Genomic DNA, 22,015 nt, shown 5'->3' on the forward strand with positions numbered 1-22,015 from the left:
TTATTCTTTTTTTTTTTTTTTCTTCTTCGATCTTTTAATACTTTTTTTCTATACAAGTGTTTATAATCACTCTTTAATTAATAAAATAAAAAATTAATCATAAATAATAATAAAATAATTAAGATTAGTTAAATAATAAAAAATACGACTCTCTGAGTTTTTCGTACAAATAATCGTAAGTTTTCCCATGTATTACCAGTATCTCGGTTATATATTTAGGTGTCACTTTCAACTACTCATATCTCGGTTAAATTAGCAACTACTATATTTAAAAAATATTATATCGTATAAAATACGAAATCAAAATTTTATAGTATACATAGATGACGTTTTCGAGGGATGTCACACCCATGGCCACGTAAGCAACTATCCAGCACAACTGGACTCTTTCTCCTAAATGGACGGCCTTCGCCTGTACGGATCTTGTTTCCAAGTGCTCGATTAACTTGAAAGCATGCTTTTCTCTCTGCTCTATTATCTAGAACAGCAAATAGGCTTTCTTTTCTTTTTTTTTTATTTACTAGTGACGTGTTGATAGCGACTGCTTTTGGACAGAGTCCATGAAGCGACGCACGAAAAATAATATATATATATATATATATATATATATATATTTACACACGAAAAGGAAGAATCTATGATTGTCCTAAACACAGACCAACGGTAGATGATTGAAGTGCGTAACATTGTTGTGTACAAATGCGTGGACGGTTTTTTTGTTTGAAAAGTGACGGTTTTAAGAGGCACCGCGTTTAATTTGACGCAGTCGCGGGCTCTCCCAGACACGCTGCAGCTGGAGAAATCGTTGTGCCAGTCAAACCATATTCGAACAGACCTGGTCCAGTCTGGTCCAGGTCTAGCTCGAACCGGAAATCCTAATTAAGCTTCCAATTAATTAGTTTTTCAGCTCTATTGTAAATAACCAGGACATTCTATGATAAAGAAAATGATTCGGATCTCTTTTACTTGCCTCTTACATACTAGGTCGTCTTATTTAACAACTGTTAATTTTATTTATTCATCGATTTTAGTTAATTCCAGATTCTTGAATTGTGGTCTCGTTATTTTCTGGAGTAGCGGAGGAGCTGAATCAGATGAAATTCCCACATTGGAGGAGTCATGGTCACACTTTTCGTACCAGGATATTCACTGCGGAGTTAGAAATGTACACAAACACCGATTGAGGTACTGTACCGTAGACGTAATAGGAATTGCTTACCGAGGAAAACGGGGAAGGGGGGAACCAGTCAGAGTTATCACCTAAAGAAAGAGTCCATTAAACCCATCCTTTTTCCTTTTCCTCTTTATTACAAATCCCCAATTAAGACCAATCCCTTCTTTACCTCTTCCCCTTCTCAGGTAGCAAAGAAAAGCAAATCCAATCCAATGGCAGGAATGGAACCCCAATGTAGCTCCTTGGGCTTTCTGGGTATTACTCTCCCAAGCTTCCGTCGCAACCAGGTCGCCTCCATGGAGCCCGGCCAAGAAGACGACCTCCAAGAACTCTACCAATTCCAGACCAACGTCACCGACCGCCTCCTCTCCCTCCTCCCTTCCACCTCCTCCTCCGACAACTCCTCCTCTTCCTCCTCCTCCCCCTCGTCATCCCCACTCCTCTCCTTCTCCTTCCTTTCCAAGCTCCTCGATGCCCTCGTCTCATGCCAAGAGGACTTCGGCAATCTCCTGCTCTTACTCCTCGACCGCAACCCTGCCATCCTCGTCAAGCCCCCTCTCGACCGCCTCGTCCCCGACCTCCTCGATCGCGCCGTGAAGGCCCTCGATGTCTTAAACGCCGTCTCGCTTTCCCTCCACGCTCTTCACCACTTCAACCGCCAGGCCCACATCGCCGCCACAGCCGCCGGCCAAAGCCAACTCCCCCGCGCCCGCCGTGCTCTGTCCAAGCTCCTTGACGAGACCCTTCCCCGCTCCCGGAGTGGTAGGGGGAGCGGGAGTGGCCGATCACTGTCGTGGAGCTTGTCCCGGAGTTGGTCGACTCCACGCGGCGTCGGCGAGCCATTCGGCGGTGGCATCGCCGGAGGGATAGGGATCGCTGTTCACACATTGAGCACCCTGATTAATTTTACCATGTTTGTCCTCGCCGCGGCCGTCCCTTGCGTCGGTGGAGCGGCGGCGCCGGTAGCGCCGCTGCGGCAGCTCCAGTGGTCAGCCACAATGGTGGGCCTGCAGGAGCGCATTGCGGAGGAGTGGAGGAGGAACGAGAAGAAAGGTTCTGGCTCGCTGTATGTCGGATTGCTTGCAGAGTTGCAAGGGGTTGACATCCGCTCTAAATGTTTGATGGAATGTGTCAACGAGACCCAGGAGGGTGAGCGAAAGTCGAAGGTGGCGGCTACGGGAGCGGAGCTCGCGGAGGCATGCTGGGTTCTAGAGGAAGGCATGGGGCCTTTTGAGAAGAAGGTAAGAGCGGTATCCCTCCGCATGTTTAGTAGCCGGTCGGAGGTGGTGCGGTGCTTGGATCGTAGCACTCGCTCTGCTTCAGCTGCGTCAGCGTCTCCTACTCCCCCTGCTTTGTAAAGAGATTGGAGTTTTAGGATGTTGCCGTGTTGGTAGCTGATGACATTCTTTTGTTGTGTATAAATCAACTGCAATTTTTTTTTTCTTTTCTTTTTCTTCGGTCTTTCGTTTGAATTGGATAGCATAAGATGCTGGGGTTTGCAGTGGAAGACCCGAAGATGGAGAATTTACAAATATGGTAGATTCTTTAACTACTTAGACATGGGTTCTTTTGAATTCCCTTTTCTCCGGACGAGGACTAGTTTATGTTCGTTCCCATATGGAATAGCAAATGTTGTTGATTATAGTTGTTAATATTTTTTTTGTTGACAGATAATTCAGTACTTAAGGTCTAATATCTCTCTTTTCATTCAATGACTGCAATTACATGACATTCTGTATATTTATTCAAAAGTACCGATTAGTATGATTATACGTATTGTCGGTCACGCTTCAATTTTCAAGACTAAATTAGTCTTCTTGTCGTGCTCTTTTTTTTTATCTCTTACTAGTTTATAAATCAACATAAACTTTTTTTTTCAATAAACCTACTTTTTATCTCTCTACAGGATCTATGATTTTTAAGGGATAACGAATGAAATGTTCGATTAAGTTTTGGAACTAACTTAATTGTAAAATACCAAAACACTGCTCTTTCTGTAATATTTATCGCAGTGGAAGTGAATGTCAAGAGTAAAAAGAAAGAAGTGCCTATTTTCGGTTGCTTCCTGCGAGCGGTTTAATGGCTGCATACTTTTTTTTCTTTAAGAGAAAAGGTTTATTTATTAACTCTCACGTTTACAAAAAGCTCCTTTCGAGTCAGAAGGCAAAAACTATAAAAGATCAGAAGGAAAAGACCCAATCTAGGTACAACCATAGCCTATGGTTCTACCCCAGTTAGCAAGCCAGTCAGCAGCCCGATTGGTATCTCTAAGGATGTGAATAACTTTACAATTTTGGAAATTGCTAGTTAGGATTTTAATATCGTCAATTAGGACTTGAACAGTCCAAGGAGTCTTTGACCCTGCTGTTAAGCAGTTGATCAACAGTATCGAGTCTGACTCAACGATTAAATTGGGGATAATTTTGTTCTGGAGGAAAGTGAGCACTTCCCGTAGTGCCATTGCTTCTACTGCTAATACCGAGTTAAAGAAGCCGCATCTTGAACCTGCATATAGAGGAGCAACATTAGGTTGTCGAACCATAAAGCCTGCCCCTTCGCTGTCCTCTTTGCTGATGAATGATCCATCAATGTTCACTTTAATCCACCCCGGGGGAGGTGGTTCCCACCGGATTAGGATATCCGAGTTAGTTGGCTTTGTGGGTTCAACAAATATGTGTTCAAAGTATTCGTTGGTTAAGGTTAGAATTCGGTGATTAACCTAATTAAGATCCTCTCTTTCATTTGAGAAGGATACGTGGTTGCGATGTCTCCAAATTTGCCACAGTGCCACAGCAATGAGAGCCATTAGCCAGGCTTTTGGCTTGGAGTCTAGACCCTCCCCCTCCTTGAGCCAAAGACGTGATCCAGGGGTCTATCCACATATTTGAGTTCCTACCATTGCGAATGTTTTTAATAACCCCAAACAAAGTTCTTTTAATGCCGAGAGGACTAACCTCCAAGTCCAAAGACATTTTCTTGGAGTGTTCTTGTCCCAAGGGTGAGGGGTCCCATATTTAGCTCGAAACACCTGAGCTAGAGTCCCACCTTCCCTATTGAGGATCTTGCTAATGTTCTTGGCCATAAGAGCCAGCTGCATTGATCGGAGGTCACAGACAGATAGGCCACCGACAGCCTTGATCTTAGTTATCATGTCCCAAGTCACCAGACGAAGACCCTTGCCACTCCCCTATTTATCCCATAAAAATCTACGAGAGATTTTAGCGATTTGATCCACTACCGCATGGGGGTCCAAGTGGACGATAACAAATGCACGGGCATGGAATTTAAGACAGAGTTAATCAATGTAACTTGTCCTGCTTGAGTGAGACGAGTTTTTTTCCATCCCAAAAGTTTAAGGTTAATTTTTGACATAAAGTCCTGATGATCTTTGATGAGGAGTCACTTTGGAGAAATTTTTGACCCCAAATAACTAAAAGGAAACTTACCCTCATGCATATGTAGACTGCTCAGGATACAGTTACGAATGCCATTAGGGGTTTTATCCGAGAAGAAAACCTCAGACTTAGCCTTATTGAAGCAGAGATTTGTTAGTCTTTCATAGGTATTAAACAGAGAAACTAAAGTGATGCATGCCTGAGGACTAGCCTTGAGAATAAGTAAAAGGTCATCAGCATACATCATATGACCGATTCTAGTGTTATCATCAAAAGATAGAGGGGGTGATGTACCCTAGGGAAATTTTCATTTTGCATGAGCTTAGAGAAAATCTCAATTACCATAATAAACAGATAAAATGAGAGGGGGTCTCCTTGACAGATACCCGTTTCACTTTTAAACCACTATGACGGAGAGCAATTAATCAAAGCCGCAAAAATAGGTGATTTGATGCAAGCAATAATCCAATCAATAAATTTAGCAGGAAAATTCATAAGCTTCAATGTATTAGAGATTGCTTCCCAATCAAGATGGTCATAAGCTTTCTCTAAATCAATTTTGATCATCATATAATTGTTCTTACACTTAGGAGAATCGATGTAATTTGCTATCTCGTGGGCAAGAATGATATTATCATGTATATGTCTTTCGGCTAAAAAAGCCGTATGCTCAGAATCGATTAGTTCAGGCAAGACAAGTTTTATCCTATCCGCAAGAATTTTTGCAAGAATACGATAGTTCACATTGTAGTGGAAGATAGGCCGATAGTCCACAACCTTAACTGGGTTTATGCGCTTAGGTATGAAGGTGAAGTAAGTTTGCCCCCACTAACTAGGCAGGCATTGTTTTGAAATTGGACAAAGGCCTTTAAAAGATCCGACCCAAGGATATCCCAGTAGGTACGGTAGAATTTGGCTTGAAAGTCGTCAGGGGGCCTTTCTCATCTCATCAAGGGTGAACTGCCTAGTCATCATGGCAGTGAAAAATCAAGCTTGGGGAGCTCTGGCCAGTGAACTAGGGTAGGATTTGCCCGACATCCTTACACGAGAGCTCCTTATAAAAGGAGACAAATTCATTCCTAATAGCAGAGCAAGATACAATAACAGAAGCATCATCAAGGATTAGTTTATCAATTAAATTTTTGTGACCTAATTTTGGTGGAAAGATGAAAAAACGTTGTATTTTCATCCCCTTCCAAAATCTAATTAATACGAGCTTTACTACGCCACTTAAGATTAATTTGTCTGAGCAAGGCTACACATTTACTATTAAGGGAAGCCAAGGCAACACTTTCAAGATCAGTTAAAGGGGCAGCTCTTTCTCTTCTTTCCAAAAGAGATATCTCCTCTTTACCCCTGCCTAGATTAACTTCCAATCTACCCAGAAATGTACGGTTCCAGGTGACTAGAGATGTTTTGACCGAATGAAGCTTGGATAGAAATTCTTGGAGAGGAGAGGAGGCATGTTTATGAATTTGGCCCCAAACAGTAAAAATAATTTCCCTAACTTGAGTATAATCAAACCAAAACCATTCAAATCGAAATGACAGACGAGCGATTCTATTGAAAGTACCTATAGTGAGCATGATAGGAGCATGGTCGGATGCAATCCGCAAAAGATGTTCAACCAAGATATGAGAAAATCATTAATCACCGAAGCGTTTACATAGACTCTATCAAGACGGACAAGGATTAGGGGTGAAAATAGATCGGATAGTGCTCAACCCATATCCGGATCCATATTTTTAGTCCGGATACGGATATTAGACGGATAGCAAAATTTAAAATCATATCCTAACTAAACAGATACGGATAATTTTCAAATAGAGAATCAGATCTTAAACGAATATTAATTAAATTTAAAAGAATTATAATATTTTATTTAGATATAATTAACATAAAAATATTAAGAGTTTTACAAGAAATAAATTTTTTGTATGTCAAATATGTAAAATTAGAGAAATTAATCTCTATAAATAATATATAATGTATTATTAGTAACAATATTAATATTTACTATTTAAATAAGCAAACTAAAAACTGTAAATTATTCAAAAAAATATGCGGGTAAACATATATTCGATATCCATATCCGAATCCAAAAAATATATTCGACCTGTATCTAAATCCAAAAAATATATCCGACCCGTATCCGAATTTTTTTTAAAAACTCTATCCGTATCCGAATCGAATAGAAATTTTCTATCCAAATCCGATCCGATCCGAATTGGGTCAAATAGCGGGTCGGATCGGAGTTAATCCGACCCATTTTCACCCTTAACAAGGATACGTGAAGTCCCATGGAGGTTATTACACAAAGTATAAGAAAGACCCGAGAAACCCATATCGATTAAGTTATTTGCATTAACAAATTTACGGAAAGGTGAAATTGAATAAGTTAAGGAGAAAATTCTGCCTCTAATTTTGTCTTCAGGATTGAGGACACAATTGAAGTCACCCATCAAAATCCAAGGCAAATTGAAGTTCATATAACTAAGTTCATGCCATAACCAATTACGAAGAAGGGCATTTGTACTAGCATAGATAATAGAGATCAGGCTGGGTTTGGTATTTGTTTTAGATACTACAGCATGGATGACCTGAGAGGAGGAATGGATCATTGAGACCTTGACCGACCTTGGCGCTAATAGAGGAGGATGCCTCCCGCCGCTCCGATCCCCGGCACATAAGTGCCCGTCCACTCAGGTGCGATCCTGCAAAGGAAAGAGAGAGTATTGGCGTTATTAGTGTGGGTTTCTAGCAGAGAGAACAAGTTTGAGGAGTGAGAGTTTATTAATTTAAATAGATAGACTTGGCCTTCCCTTTTAGTAAGGCCACGGATGTTCCAGCAAATGCACCTCATTAAACAACTACATGGGAGATAGTCGCCTGCTCGGCATCTGCCGAGGAGTTGATGATGAGATCATTTTTTGCTCCTTTATCACGGGCCATTTTTTTACTATTTTTTTGGGGCTTAAGGAGCGCGGCAGACTTGATGAGAGAGGAAGGGTTATGTAGCTTTCTTTGTCTCAAGGATTTAGGGGCTGAGTGGGCACGAAGATCTAGATCCAAAAGTTCCTCCGGGATGTCAACGGCCTCTTAGGCAGCTTTAGCCCGAGCTTGATCCATGACCTGAGTAGCAAGGAACACCATCTCCGAGTGTTTAGGTCCTCCATCAGGATCTGGCTGGGGGGGGGGGGGAGGGAGGATGGACGGGTTAGGGGGGAAATGGAAACCATCAGCAGGGGTTTCATTACCCAGACCGACATGAGGATATATGACTACAAAGTCAGGATGGAGAAGGCGGTATATTGAGGAGAGGATCGGTGTTTGAGATGAGATAAATGGCGTATAGAGAATGAAAGGGTCGTGGGTGTTGATCTGGGGAGATGTGAGATTTGAGGAGACTTTTGGTGTGACAGGAGCAGGATCATGAATGACCATATTTGATGAGATATAGGTAGGTTGCTGGGAATCCGTGAGGAAGATAGGATCATATCTGTTGGGGTTCTCAATAGCCATGGGGTCGAGGATGGCATTCTTATCTTGGGAAGTGACAGGCTAAGCTAGACTTTTAGGTCTTGAGATTGGGACATGTGGCACACTAAAGGGCTGAGGATCAATGGAAGTGGTCTGACTAGCTAAGGAGCTGTTGTGTGGATTGCTCGAGGAAGAGGGAGGGATAGCATTGGTAGCAGAAGCCTTGCTCGTCACGCCCTGGTGTTGGGCGCAAGGCATGGGATTCTTCTCAAACATGCCATGTGTCACTTTACTTTTGAATGAGGGGCGGTCTTTTCGGTGATGAGCGATAACCTTATCGTTAGGAAGATCAGTAGGTATCGAAATTATGGTGAACTTATTTGAGGACGCGATAACCTTACCGTGGTCAGTGGGCACCTTGCTGGATTGGGCTGTTGTAGCTTACGCCTCCACGATAGCTCTGCCATGCATAGTGCCACTTGTAGTACCGCTAGGCTGTCAGGTCCGACGACCCTTTGAACACAAATCCAAGGTCTGAAAGGTTCTGGTGCCTCCTTTGGAAAGGGGATCGCCGAGCCGGGCACACCACCATATTAGTGTCACTCGGGGCAGCGAGCTTGGGGCAAACTCATTCTCCACAGCGGTACCTGCTAGGGCGTGATGATGGCCTATGCGGTCACACCGAAAATAGACCCGAGGAGGATTTTCGTAAGCGACTGCTTGGGTAACTTGCTCTCTAGGAGGCCTGATAAGGGTGGACTGCTTGAGCGGCTTAGTGAGATCATTTTCAACATAGACACGAGCAAAACGCTCTCTAGTGCGAGCTTGGGTGTAGCCCCATTTATCTTTAGAGGATGACCAAGATCAGAGGCTATATCAAGAAGGAGGTCCTCCCTCCAATATTCACCTGGTAACTCGCCATCTAAACCCAAACCGGGGCCAGATAGGATCTACTTAGAGAGAGGGAGAAAATTTAGTTTCCAGGGAATGAGGTCGAGGACGAGGCCTCTAAAAGTCCAAGTGATATGATCACGCCTCTGGCTATGGAGCTCTGATACCAAGCTTGATGCGATCTCTCCTTTAGGGCTAAAGATCAATCTTTTCTAATTCTCATATCTGGACTAGATATTGCACGGAACTTTGAAATAAAATCCTGAAATATTCTGCCGTCGGATAGACGTGAAACTTTGATATGTTGTAGCCCCAGAAAAGAGATTTCCAACAAATCTAGTTTCAGGCGAATCGGAGTTGGGGATCTCGAGATATCGTTCGTTTAGTGGGCGAACGTCAGGATGCTCTATTTTGGATCCGTGGATGGAGGCACGAGATCCTAGGTAATGGTCGATGGTGGACCGGCGTTAATGTGATGGCACCGGTGAAAAGTGATGGTGGAAGAGTTGTGGTTGATAGAAGGATTAGGGCAAGTGTGGGATAGATTGGACGAAGGGGGAGAAGAGGGCCACCCCTAAGGGACTAGGGTGATTAGCCGGACGAGGGAGGTTAGAAGCGGCGTCGCCGGGGATTGAGAGAACGGGAGCGAAGAAGACGAAGGAGGCAAGGCAAAACTCAATCTCAATAATCAATAATCAATTTGGTTGCCTACCACATCCTTTTATAGGGTAACCAACAACTCAAATTAACCCTAAAAACACAATTTTCGTCGACCGCGTTCGAACTCGCCCGACCGCGTTCGAACGCACCGAGTTCGCTTTTCTGGATTTGTGAATGCGATGCAGGCGTTCACAGTACGTTTGAACGCACAGTACATTCTCTTCACCACGTTCACAACCCCGTTCACAAACCGCGTTCGAACTGACTCCACCCGCGTTCGAACGCGACTTACATAAAACTTATTTTAATGGAAATTAAACACTAAAACATGAAATAAAAACACTCCTAAAGTGAATCTACGCTCGAGACGACGTCGGTGAAGTCCGAATCGTATCACAAAGGTTCACCAGTGAGGACCTTGACCATATCATCTTGATTAGAGAATTTAAATGTGAAAAAACTGGAAGGCATGTCAATCCCGAAGGTTTCCATCTCTCAGCTTTTTTTACCAAGGTAAGAGAGGGGAGGTGGTCTCCCTAAGAAGTTACCAATCAAATTGAAACGCCATTCGGCACGACTATCTTTAACCTTCTCTGGGTCGCAAGTCGCTAGAGAATGGAGCTGAACGCGGGGGAGGTCGCTGTCTGGTCTTGCGAGTGGGATGCTTTGAAGAGCTGAGCCCACGTAGTGGGCATTTGTTGCGACTGACCATTTTGGCTTGGTGCAGCAATAACTTTTGTCACAGTGATAGATTTAGCAGTAAATTCCTTACCTGGGTTTAGAACATTTACTACTCCATTGGATTGGCTGTTTGTCCAGAGTAGCAAGGGCAAGTTGGGAAGCCTCAAGGATCTTTTGGGGGGGAGAAAGGGAGGCCCCAAGGTTTGGCTTTCCCATATTTTCCTTGGTACCAATTTGCGCTGCATACCCTTCAAATTTGTAATATGTAAAAAGATACTAGTATTGTTATCTAAATTGAGCAGTGGGAGAAAAATGATGCCAAGACAAGCATTTCCACTAAAGGGGGAGAAAAAGAGCCTGTTTCATTTTGAATATTAGTAGGAGGTTTGATGACACAAAGCAAATTAGAAGACTGAAGTTGAATTATAATCCTAACCACAGGTTAAATATATACTTTCCTTTAATGACTTTGATCAACTATTATGGTTGCTTATTTTATCTCTCAAGAAACTTTTCACTTTTACTTCAAACTCTAGCAATTGGTTCCGGCCTTAGAGTAAATTGTTCGCTTATTTTAAATATTCTTTTGACTCCGTGTATACAATTTAACAATAGCTTGACTTGTACCAGGATTGCAATCCTGATGATGTGTATACCACTAAATTGATAGCTGTCGAACTAGAGAGAGTGGAGAGAGAGTAACTACCGACAGACCCTCTCACTACCCACCTTTATTCTAGCTAGCCGTTAAGCCCTTGTTGGCCAAGAACCTGAACTTGACCTTCGATAACTAAATATTTTTTAATATTTTTCTTTTATCTCTATTTAAGTTCACTCCCTGATAAATAAACTTAAAATAACATAAAAATTCTAATATAAATTTAAGTTAATTCTAGTTTTACTCATGGCATGATTTAAATCTATCATTTTTATCATTAAAATCAAATGGTATTTTGGCCCATTAATTTTATATTTAATTTATATTTCTTCAAAACTAATATATTTTTTTATTTTTTTACATCACATCAAAAGTAATAATTATAGTTTAGCCCTAGTTCATATCCAAACACTAAATTTTTTTAACCTAGTCAAAATTAAGAAATAAGATTAGCTAATCAAGTTCGGGACTTAGTCTTAAATCATACATAGTCAGGTATCTATTATTGTTGGGCTTAGTTATTGGGCCTAACTTTTTAAAGCCTTCCTTTCATCTTAAGTAGCTTCTTGCTCAGCACTAGAGTATGGCTCTATTCTGTAGCAGATCCAAATTGTGACGACATCCAAGATAAGTATTAAACTTAAAGGGTGATAGAGAGTAGTTCAGAATGGTGATTCAATCTTATTAGTGAGTTTCTTAGCCAGCCATGGCCTTTGTCATAAAGGGGAATATGACAGCGAGGAGGTGGAAGCTAACAAGTAAATTGCGGGTTATGGATATAGCTACAATTTTTCTTTTTACTTTTAAATTCTCCTTTGTTGGTTATATGATTAGGGATTTAATCAACGGTCGCCTTTTTGGTGGCTAGTCCTCAATCTATTTCCTAGATTTTAACCTCTCTCGGAGAAGATCCTAACTACTTCAGTTAGAGTTCAGCTTATAGGGTTGCCTAGAGAATATTGGCCTCAAGATTTTCTTCTTGATATGGTATTTGATCTAGGAAGATCTTTGGAAATTAATAGTACTCTAGCCAAAACAATGGGTTGGTTTTTTGGATGTTTGTATAGAAGTAGACCTTTCCAACCTTTGAAGCAATCCATGCTTGACAAACTACCCAGTAAACATATGGTTCAAGTGGGGGCTTATAAAAACCTATCGTCAATTTTCTCAGTGTGGCAAAATAGTCCAACATTTAACCATTTGGCCGGATATGATCGGTACCATGATGACACTTTTTGACAACCAGACCTTGGCATACTCCAGTTTCAAAATTCTTGGCCTAGTTATGGTTGGCCATTTTTGGTTTCAGGAACACCTCCTCCAAAGATAGCAGAGCTAGAACCATTTGGGCTTTGGTTCTGCGTTCAAAAGAAGGCTGACAAGGTTGCCTCCCAGCTAGAGTTGTCCCTAGTGCTATTGGTGATGCTCTATCCACGACTGAGGCCAACAACTGGTAGTCAAAGGTAAGGTTACCTTTATTGGTGCTAGAGTTACTGTTAAGTGATCCATTGCTCAAATATTTTAATAAGGTATCCAAATATAATAAACTAAAATTTACTAAAATTAATCCAACAAAAATCTAAATTTATCATAGGCCGCAACAAATCTCTAAAATACATGTCCATAACATAACAAATAAAAAATAAGTACCTGTCAACATAACTAATAGAGAAAAATTAATTAAAAATCTAGCTTTACCTCATATGCTTTTCCATGACCTCGATTGCACCTATTAATCTGAAAAATATTCCACAAAGGGTGGTGAGCATAATGTTCAGTAAGTATATGTCGATATAATATAAGAATAGCATAATACAAAATGCAATAATATAAATCATGCTTAAATGACAATGTATTAAAATTAATAATGAGAGATCATCGATAAAATAAAATCATGATCATAGCAACATACTCTCCCCAAGTCTCAAGTTCATGATAATAAATAATATTACATACTTTCTAAGAGTCTCCATACCATAACAAATAATATCATCGCAAGCTCTTCTAGAGCGTAAATCAACAAGGAGTAATAGACATCTAGTAGTAATGTTGCCTGTATATGACCGATTCTTTGTGACCTTAGATAAAAGACCCCAGTGTTAAGCTCCGATACCAATTGATAGGCTCTAATACCAAATTAATAAGCTCTGATACTACTTGATAAAATCTGGAACCAAAGATAAGCTATGCAACGATTCCTTCAAGATCTGGACGTATTATAGGAATTAGTCTGCGTGACTTTGGAAAAATATTCGTTAAATATTCTCCGGTAGCAAGAAAATTACAAAACTAATTGGGTTAGATCTGTCACTTCCTGATCTACAACTTTCATATTTATGCCCTTTGCAGAGTCAAACTATAGCAGGGACAAAAACATGGAATAACGTGGGTGATGGTGGTGGTGATGGGTGGAGTGGATGTTAGGGTTATAGATGGGGATGGATATGAAAGTGGATTGTTGAAGTGGTTAAAGAATGTAGACGAAGGGAACAAAGTGGCCGAGATCCCAAAGAAGAGGGGTGGCTCGATAATCGAGGGAGATTAAAGTTAGGAGAAGCCTTCCCAATAGTAGAGGTGGAAGGTTGGTGAAGAGGGAGGAGGGAGAAGTCTAGAGAGAAGAGAGGAGGCAAGAAATCAATAATCCAATTGCATAATGAATTTGGCTTCCATCCACATATATATAGAGGCTAGCCAACAAGTCCTAAAATAATATGAAACCCTAATTCTAGAGGATTCCCGTCGATCCCGTTCGAACGCGCCCGATCGCATTCGAACACACAAAAACATGTTCTCTATAAGTGCGAACGCAATGCAGGCATTCGAACGTGGGCATTCGAACTCGCCCGACCGTGTTTGAACGCACAATATACATTCTCTGTATTTGTGAAACTAATGTCGGCATTCGCAAGGGCGTTCGAAAGCGACCCCTCCTGCATTCAAATGCAACCTACATAAATTTTATTTTAAAGAAAATAAATACCTAATGCAATAAGAAAAGATTCTATCTAAGTGTATCAGCCCACCATGCTTCCCCCACCTTGCCCTCAAGGTGAAAAGTCAGGGAAACTCTCCAAGATATCAGTCTCCAACTCCCATGTCGCCTCATCGGATGGCTTGCCAAGCCACTCCACTAGAATCTCCATCTCCAATCTGGTTCCATGTCATCGTCGGCGTCTAGCAAGTACTCGAACTGGCTCTACGATCTCTATCTCCTCCAATGGCTCTGGTAGAACCGATCCAACAATCTAATGATCTCTAATGCGCTCTCTCACTAATGAAACATAAAAAATAGGATGCACTCTCGACCCCTCCGGCAGCTCCAAACGATATGCAACCGGACCAATACGCTCCAACACCCAAAACGGACCAAAGTAGCGATGTGGTAACTTTTAGTCATGCATCGGACGAAAGGTCACCTATCGATACAGCTGCACCCTCACAAACACCCAACTGCCGATGTCGAACTCCTGCTCCTTATGGCTACGATCATAAACTTGCTTCATGCGGTTTTGAGCAAGTTTAAGATGAGCACGCAACCTCTTTAATGTGGCATCTCTATCCATCAAAGTTGTTTACCTTCGTACGATATGCAGATGCCACTGAATCATAAGCGCGTAATGTCAGAGCCGTGCGTCCATATACCACCTGAAATGGAGTCATGCCAATGCTACTATGGTAGGTGGTGTTATAAGACCACACTACCCACGGTAAGAACTCTAACCATCGTCTTGGCATCTCTCCCACAAAGCACCTCAAATATTGCTCAATGCCTCGATTGACCACCTTAGTTTGGCCGTCTATCTGTGGATGGTAGGCCGAACTAAAGTTCAACCGAGTCCCCTACAATCTAAAAAATTCAGTCCAAAAGTCACTCATAAATATGCGATCACGATCCGAGACAATCGTGCGTAGCATGCCATGTAACCGAGCAACATCTCTAATAAAAATTTCAGCCAGCGACTTGGCTGAAAATGGATGTGACAATATCGAAAAGTGTGCATACTTGCTCAATCTGTCAACCACCACTAACTAAGGTAATAGATTTTTCATTCTGCAATTTTAAGCATAGTGATTTAAAAACTTCAAAGGTTTCAGACTTCTCACGTAGAAAGGCAACCCAGGTATATCTGGAGTAATCATCGACCATTAAGAATATATAGCGTTTATCTCTAAGACTTTCCATTTTTGTTGGACCCATCAAGTCCATGTGAACTAATTGGAGCACACGGTCGGTGGTAGCTGCATTTACCTTCTTGTGTGTAATCCTAGTTTGTTTTCTAATTTGACACGAACCGCACACTCTTTTTGACATTTCTTTCATATTAGGTATTCCTCTTACCACTTCTTGTTTGATCAGAGTAAATAATTCTTTGTGATTCACATGTCCAAGACGTTGATGCCAAAGATCTGCAATGTCAAAAGAGGCACTGTTACATTTCAGTTTATGTGACGTTCTAACAACATAGCAATTATCAGATGTTCTAGATCCATAACATATAACATTACCACCATGATCTAGAATAGTACAATCATTTTTAGAGAATTTTACCTCATAATCTTCATCACAAAATTGACTGATACTCAGAAGATTTGCTTTTAAGCCCTTAACATAAAGAACATTTTCAAGAATAGGAACCCCCAGAGAACTTATCTTTCCTTTACCTATTACCTTGGATGAATTTCCATCTCCGAATGTCACAACTCCCCCTTCATGTTTTTCAAGATTAGAAAATAACGACTTGTTACCCGACATATGTCTTGAACAGCCACTGTCTAAATACCAAAAATCATAATTTAAAGCTTTCAGAGTAGTATGCACAACATAACATTTCAAATCACTTTTCTTGACCCATATGGCCTTTATTTTTATCCCATAAATAAAAGCAGTTCTAGGTTTTTGCAAAAATTTGCAACGAGGTCAAATATGCCCTAGAATGCCGCAATGATAGCATGTCGGAACAAACCATTTTCTACTTACCTTTTGTCGAGGAGTGTAACTAAAGTTTACCTTTGGTGCCGTCGACGATTCACCAGTTTGTAGATTCACTTTCAGGTTATAAGTATTCATCCAGGATTGCTTTGTAAATACAGTTGATGACTTCATATATTCTTCCTTTTGTATACCTGCAGAAACAAAGATAGTTTTATTATTATTTGAATTACTAGTGTATCTGACAACATACCTGTCTTTTCCAGAGATCTGAGCCTTTAGGATCTCGTCAAGTTTGTTCTTCCCTTTTATAAATGTCACTTCCTTCTTTAGTCGCTCTAGTTCAATTTCACCAGCCTTCATTTTATTTTTTGCATTGTCAAGTTGTTCAGAAAGGTCTTTGACACGTTCAAGTTCCAATTTGTACTTCTCCTCAAATTGAATTCTTTCAAGTTCGATTACCTTGAGTCGTTGATGTAGTCTAAGATTGCTTTTCTTGAGTTTAAACGACTCTAGGTACAGATCATTATATGATTTTTGTATTTCAGATTCATCTTCTTCAGCTGGTAACATATCCAGATCATCTGTACTATCAGTATCAACAACTGAATCAATTTTAAGTACAGAAGAGGCAAAAGCAACAAAATTTTCTTCGTCTTTTTCAGAATCATTATCAGATTCATCTGAGTCATCCCAAGTAACTTTCATAGCTCTACCCTTTTTCTTAAGGCGATTAGGGCATTCTTGAGCTATGTGTCCAAAACCAGAGCATTCAAAACATCGAACTTTATTCTCAGAATTCTTATTTTTCTGTTTGACACCATTGTTGCTCACACTTGTGTTTGAACTCGCAGTATTCTTCTTTATCACAAATGCTTTGCTTTTCTCAAGATTTTCAGCATTCAACTTGTTTGGCTTCCGAAAGAATTTATTAAACTTTTTGACAAACATGGCCAACGTCTCAACATCTAAATCACCTTCATCATCAGACTCCTCTATACTTTGTTCAACTGTGGATAGGGCAATCCCATTGGACTTCCTCGGTTTTGAAAGGCTGGACTCAAATGTTTGTAGATTTCCTACCAATTGTTCAATTTTTATAGAATCGATGTCCTTACTTTCCTCAATAACTGTAACTTTCGCCTGAAACCTCTCTGGAAGAGAATTAAGGATCTTACGGACAATTCTATTTTCAGGAATTTTCTCTCCTAGGTTGAAACTGGAGTTGACTATATCACTCAGCTTTGCATAAAACTCATCAAATGTCTCATTCTCCTCCATACGTAGAGTTTCAAAACTAGTAGTCAACCTCTGAAGTTTAGAAAGTTTTACAGCCATAGTTCTTTCGTGAGTAGTTTCTAAGATCGTCCAAGTTTCTTTTGCTATCTCACAAGTTGAGATTCTTCTAAATTCTTCCGAGAAAACACAACTAAAAATTGCATTTATTGCCTTGCTATTCCATCCAATTTTTTCATAGTCTGACCTATCCCATGACTCTATCGGTTTATCAACAAGTTTATCATCCACCATGTACATTGGTGGACTCCAACCATTCACAACTGCAAATCATACTCGTTCATCTATAGACTTCAAGTAAGCTCTCATCCTAGCTTTCCAATATCCATAATTTGATCCATCTAGGATAGGAGGTCTAATAGATGATGGTCCATCTCTATGAAAATCCATGCCTATCTGATCTCTCTCAAAGGTAAGAGAATCTGCTCTGATACCAATTGAAAAAATCCTAGACACAAGTATGTATCTAAATACTAGGCAATGATATCACTCGTTCGCTTAAGTAAAAGTCCGTAGAAATACTAAGAATGAAAGCAGAGATGAACGCCAAGATTTTAACGTGGAAAAACCCAAACGGGAAAAAACCACAAATCCAAACTCGGATCAAAACTAATCACTAGAATAGTAGCAGTTACAAGACCGACTCACAAAACAACCCGTCGATCCAAACGACTTTGTTCCTCTCAGTCTTGCTCGCTAGAACCCACGATTCACTGCTTCTCGTGATTGAAGTCTAATCTCAGTAACCCTCGAGATTGATCTTTCGTCTAGATAGCCCTTAAGACAAATGATTAAGTTTTGTAGATGAGTGGAACCTTGATAGTTGAAGAACCGATGTAGCCTCAAGAAGTCTCCTTTAATAATGCTTCTTCAACCACCCTCAAGATAGGGCATCACAATCCTTATATATGATCTCTAAGATAGAGCCAAATCTAAGTCTTATCCATACTCACGAAAGTCCAATTTTATCAAACTTCGTTGGTGCGTTCGAACGCGGCCCGGGTGCGTTCGAATGGCATGACTTGAACTCAGGTGCATTCGAACGGGCCCGAGTGCATTCGAACGCGACAACTTGAATTCTTCAGGTTGCGTTTGAACGCGTTTGTGAACGCAGCTCTCGGTTTGTGTGAACGCAGTACCCGCGTTTGAATGCGTTTGTGAATGCGGCTCTCTGTCTGTGTGAATGTAGTACTCGCGTTCGAACGCGTTTGTGAACGCGGCTCTCTATCTGTGTGAACGCAGTGCCCGCGTTCGAACGCGTTTGTGAACGCAGTGTGAACTCGACGGCTTTTCTCTAATAATCTTGCAATTCTTCAAACCAGAGATATTCTAGACTTGTGTAAAGCTCATATACATGAAAAAATACACTTAGAATATTTTGTACACAATTGCCAACAAATAAAAACCTAACAGTCTCAAATAGCAACGTCAAATCCCGTGGTCGGTTCAGCATCCAAACACAATCTTCTCACTAACCTCTCGTCTAGAAAGTTGTGTGTACTCCCCAAATCGATGAGAATGTGCATACAATGCTTTCTAATGAGTCCATCTACTCGTAACGTCCTCGGCGCGGAAGTACTCGAATATGCATGCATCGATATTTTAGCTTGGATATCTTCCTCCACACCCTCCTCAACGGTCTCCTCATGGACCTCCTCTGGACACTCTCCATCATAAACAACCTCATCATCCTCCTCAATACCGTCGATAAGCATCACACTCCTGATCAATTTAGAACACCGATGACCGGGGTGAAATGCTCATCACATCGAAAGCAAAGGCCATTCACTCTTCGCTCCTCCACCTAGGCAGGTGTGAGAGTTTGAACGGGGGGTCTTGTGCCTCCTCTAACATCAGAAGAAGGTCTCAAAGGTGGTCGTGGTTTAGTACTCGCAGCTACTATTTTTGAAACCGCTGAATTTCCAGCCGACATTCTAGGTGCAAACCGCCCATCTCGGTTGGCCCAATTGGTTTTCGCTGCCATCTTTAGAGCCCTATACTTTTGTTCCATCCTCATTGCCTTCTCAAAGGCCTCCTCAAGAGTAGTAGGACATAGAGTACGAATATCCGCTTGTATCTCATCCCACAGCTATGAAATAATTGTACTCATCAATGTCCATTCGGGCCAAGGTAGCTCACAACGACTACTAACTCTCTCAAACGCAGCTTGGTACTCCAATAGGGTCATCCTTTGAACCATCTTACTTAATGTGGCAGCAAAATCTTCATATGCCGCAGTCCCAAATCTATGAGTAATCCTCCTATAAAAATCAGCAAATCTGGTAAATCCACTACCACGAATAATCGATCTATATCAATGCAATGTCGTTCCTTAGAGGTGAAAGCTTGCCATCTGGACTTTTGCATCTTCCGCTATACCTTGACAATCAAAATATTGTTCAACTTGAAACACCCAATTCGTTGGATCACCACCATAGAATTTTGGAAAGTTCAAGCTTGCGGTTCTCCCCTGAATAGCATTGTTGGGTTCGCGAAAGATCCTTGGTTTTGGTATAAACCTTTGTGCAAGTTGATCACCTTCTCTAAATCCTCGAGCACGTCCATCACCATCTCCATAGGGATCAACCTCATCCTCGTAGTGCCAATCCTACTCATCGACGAAGCGCACCAATGCCTCACGCCTCTCGGGTTCCACCTTCGCCGGCATTGGGTTTTGCAATGGAGGTGGGGAATGATGTGTGGGCATAGGTAAGAGGGGATCATTGACATTTGCATGACGCACCTGGACCTGTAAGGTATCAGTTCGATGGAGTCCAACCGCTGGTCCTTCTTGGAACTCCGATCGCCTTCGAGAAGATAACGAATCAAATCAGTTTTTGACATATTCCTTGAAATTATTGTGATCCTTTTGAATTGAGCCAACTCTATGCATCAACATATGGAACATGCCCCTAATTTCATCCATATTCGCACTCATGGACGTTGGTTGACTCAGTCCTGCCGTGGTCGCTCCATATTCGCACTCACGGTTAGGGTCATCGTGGATTGAGTCATCCCTTGTCGGTGTGCTCTTCATAGGTCTCCTTATTGATGTCATCTTCTTTGTTCCAACCATTAATGGAAGTCTAAGGTTCGCCTGCTCTAATACTAATTTGTTAAGCTCTGATACCAATTGATAGGCTCTGATACCAAATTGATAAGCTCTGATACCACTTGATAAGATCTGGAACCAAAGATAAGCTACACAACGATTCCTTCAAGATCTGGATGTATTACAGGAATCAGTCTGCGCAAACTTGGAAAATATTTGTCAAATATTCTCTAGTAGTCAGACAATTACAAAACAAATTGGGTTAGATTTGCAACTTCCTGAACTACAACTTTTGTATTTATGCCATTCATAGATTGTAACTGTAGCAGGGACAAAAATACGGAATAACTGTTAGTAATTTCATGTATTTGACATGAATATTTTAGTAACTTTGAGCTAAGTTTTAAGTGGGGCCCATACATTATTAATGATGGTTTAATGGTGGAATTAATTTAGCTCAAAGAGTACTTTATTGCCATATATTCACTTAGTCAAATCCATGAAGAGAAGTGAATGAAAATTAGCTCTAAAGTGGGTATTATGGCAATGGAAAATAAGGAAAAGTGAGTTTAGTACCATATTAGATATTTAAGAAATATTAGTATGGTATATAAATAACAAACTTCTTATGGGCTTTGGGCCCCAAAAGGGGTACCTTTTACATCTTTTCGTCGAGCCTATTTAATTCTATAAATAGGCTGACAATCTGCATAATTTCATATAGAAATTTGGTTCATTCCTTCTAGGCGAGTCTTAAGTTTGAGTCTGCATTTGAGAGAGAGCACAACACGGTTAAGGTTTAACAAGTTATTCAAAAGTTGCTTCCTTTTGAGTGCAAGATAGTCGTTATATCCTAGGAGACTGATGTTCACTGTTCTAGAAGCAATCGGTGGAGGGCGAATTGGTCTTAAGGAGATAGTGTCCAACACTAGACTCGACTATTCAGAATTTTATATTTACCGCCAACAATCTTAAGACGAATTCTTTGGTTGTTACTCTGATTCCAGTTAGTGTTCTTTTCTTCTAATCGGATTTCTATTTTTCTTTCATTCTTTTAGATGGCTGAAATAGTAAAGAGTACTATTTCCCCTATCACTGCTCCTCAAGTACCTGTAGTTCATGGAGAAAAGTCTGAGAAGTTCTGTGGTGCAGAATTTAAGAAATGGCAACAGAAAATGCTCTTCCATCTAACCACCTTGAATTTGGCTAAATTCTTCCATGAAGATGTGCCTAAACTCCGAAAGAAGAAAACTGATAGGCAAGTAGTTGCTGTAGTGGATACGTGGAAGCATGTTGACTTCCTTTGCCAAAATTATATCCTTAATGGACTGGACAACTCGTTGTATAACGTGTATAGTTCAGTAAAAAGGTTTAAGGAATTATGGGAATCTTTAGACAAGAAGTACAAGATAGAAGATGCCGGTGCAAAGAAATTTGTAGTTGGTAAATTTCTTGAGTATAAGATGGTTGACACTAAATAAGTGATTAACTAGGTGCAAGATCTTCAAGTGATAATGTAATAACCAAGATAAAAAAATATAATAAAATAAATAAATAAAATAATATTAATAACAATAATAATAATAATATATAAATTAAATATTAAAAAAATGAGAAAAGAAGGAAAAAAAATTAAAAAAAAAATTGTTGCATGCCACGAGTTCGTGCCATGCAAATTGTGGGTGCACGTTGAGGGCGCCACGTGCGCCCACAACCGCCGGCCCGGCCAACCGGGTTGGGCCAGCTGGTTGTGGCGGGCCCGGTGCCGCCGCAGCTGCCACCTCCTCCTCCACCGCCT

The 22,015-nt window shown here is 40.8% G+C and overlaps 1 protein-coding gene across 1 annotated transcript; it reads left to right on the forward strand.

The window, feature by feature from the left end:
• Window positions 1-1,395: 1,395 nt before the first annotated feature.
• On the forward strand, window positions 1,396-2,532 carry LOC140788503 (protein ROH1A-like). The gene is made up of 2 exons (XM_073137764.1): window positions 1,396-1,524; window positions 1,639-2,532. Exons 1-2 carry the CDS (start codon window positions 1,396-1,398, stop codon window positions 2,530-2,532), a joined length of 1,023 nt encoding a protein of 340 aa, XP_072993865.1.
• Window positions 2,533-22,015: the final 19,483 nt, after the last annotated feature.

Source organism: Typha latifolia, chromosome 5 (assembly GCF_019914945.1).
Source record: "Typha latifolia isolate L0001 chromosome 5, TyphaL0001v2, whole genome shotgun sequence".
NCBI classification, from domain to species: Eukaryota; Viridiplantae; Streptophyta; class Magnoliopsida; order Poales; family Typhaceae; genus Typha; species Typha latifolia.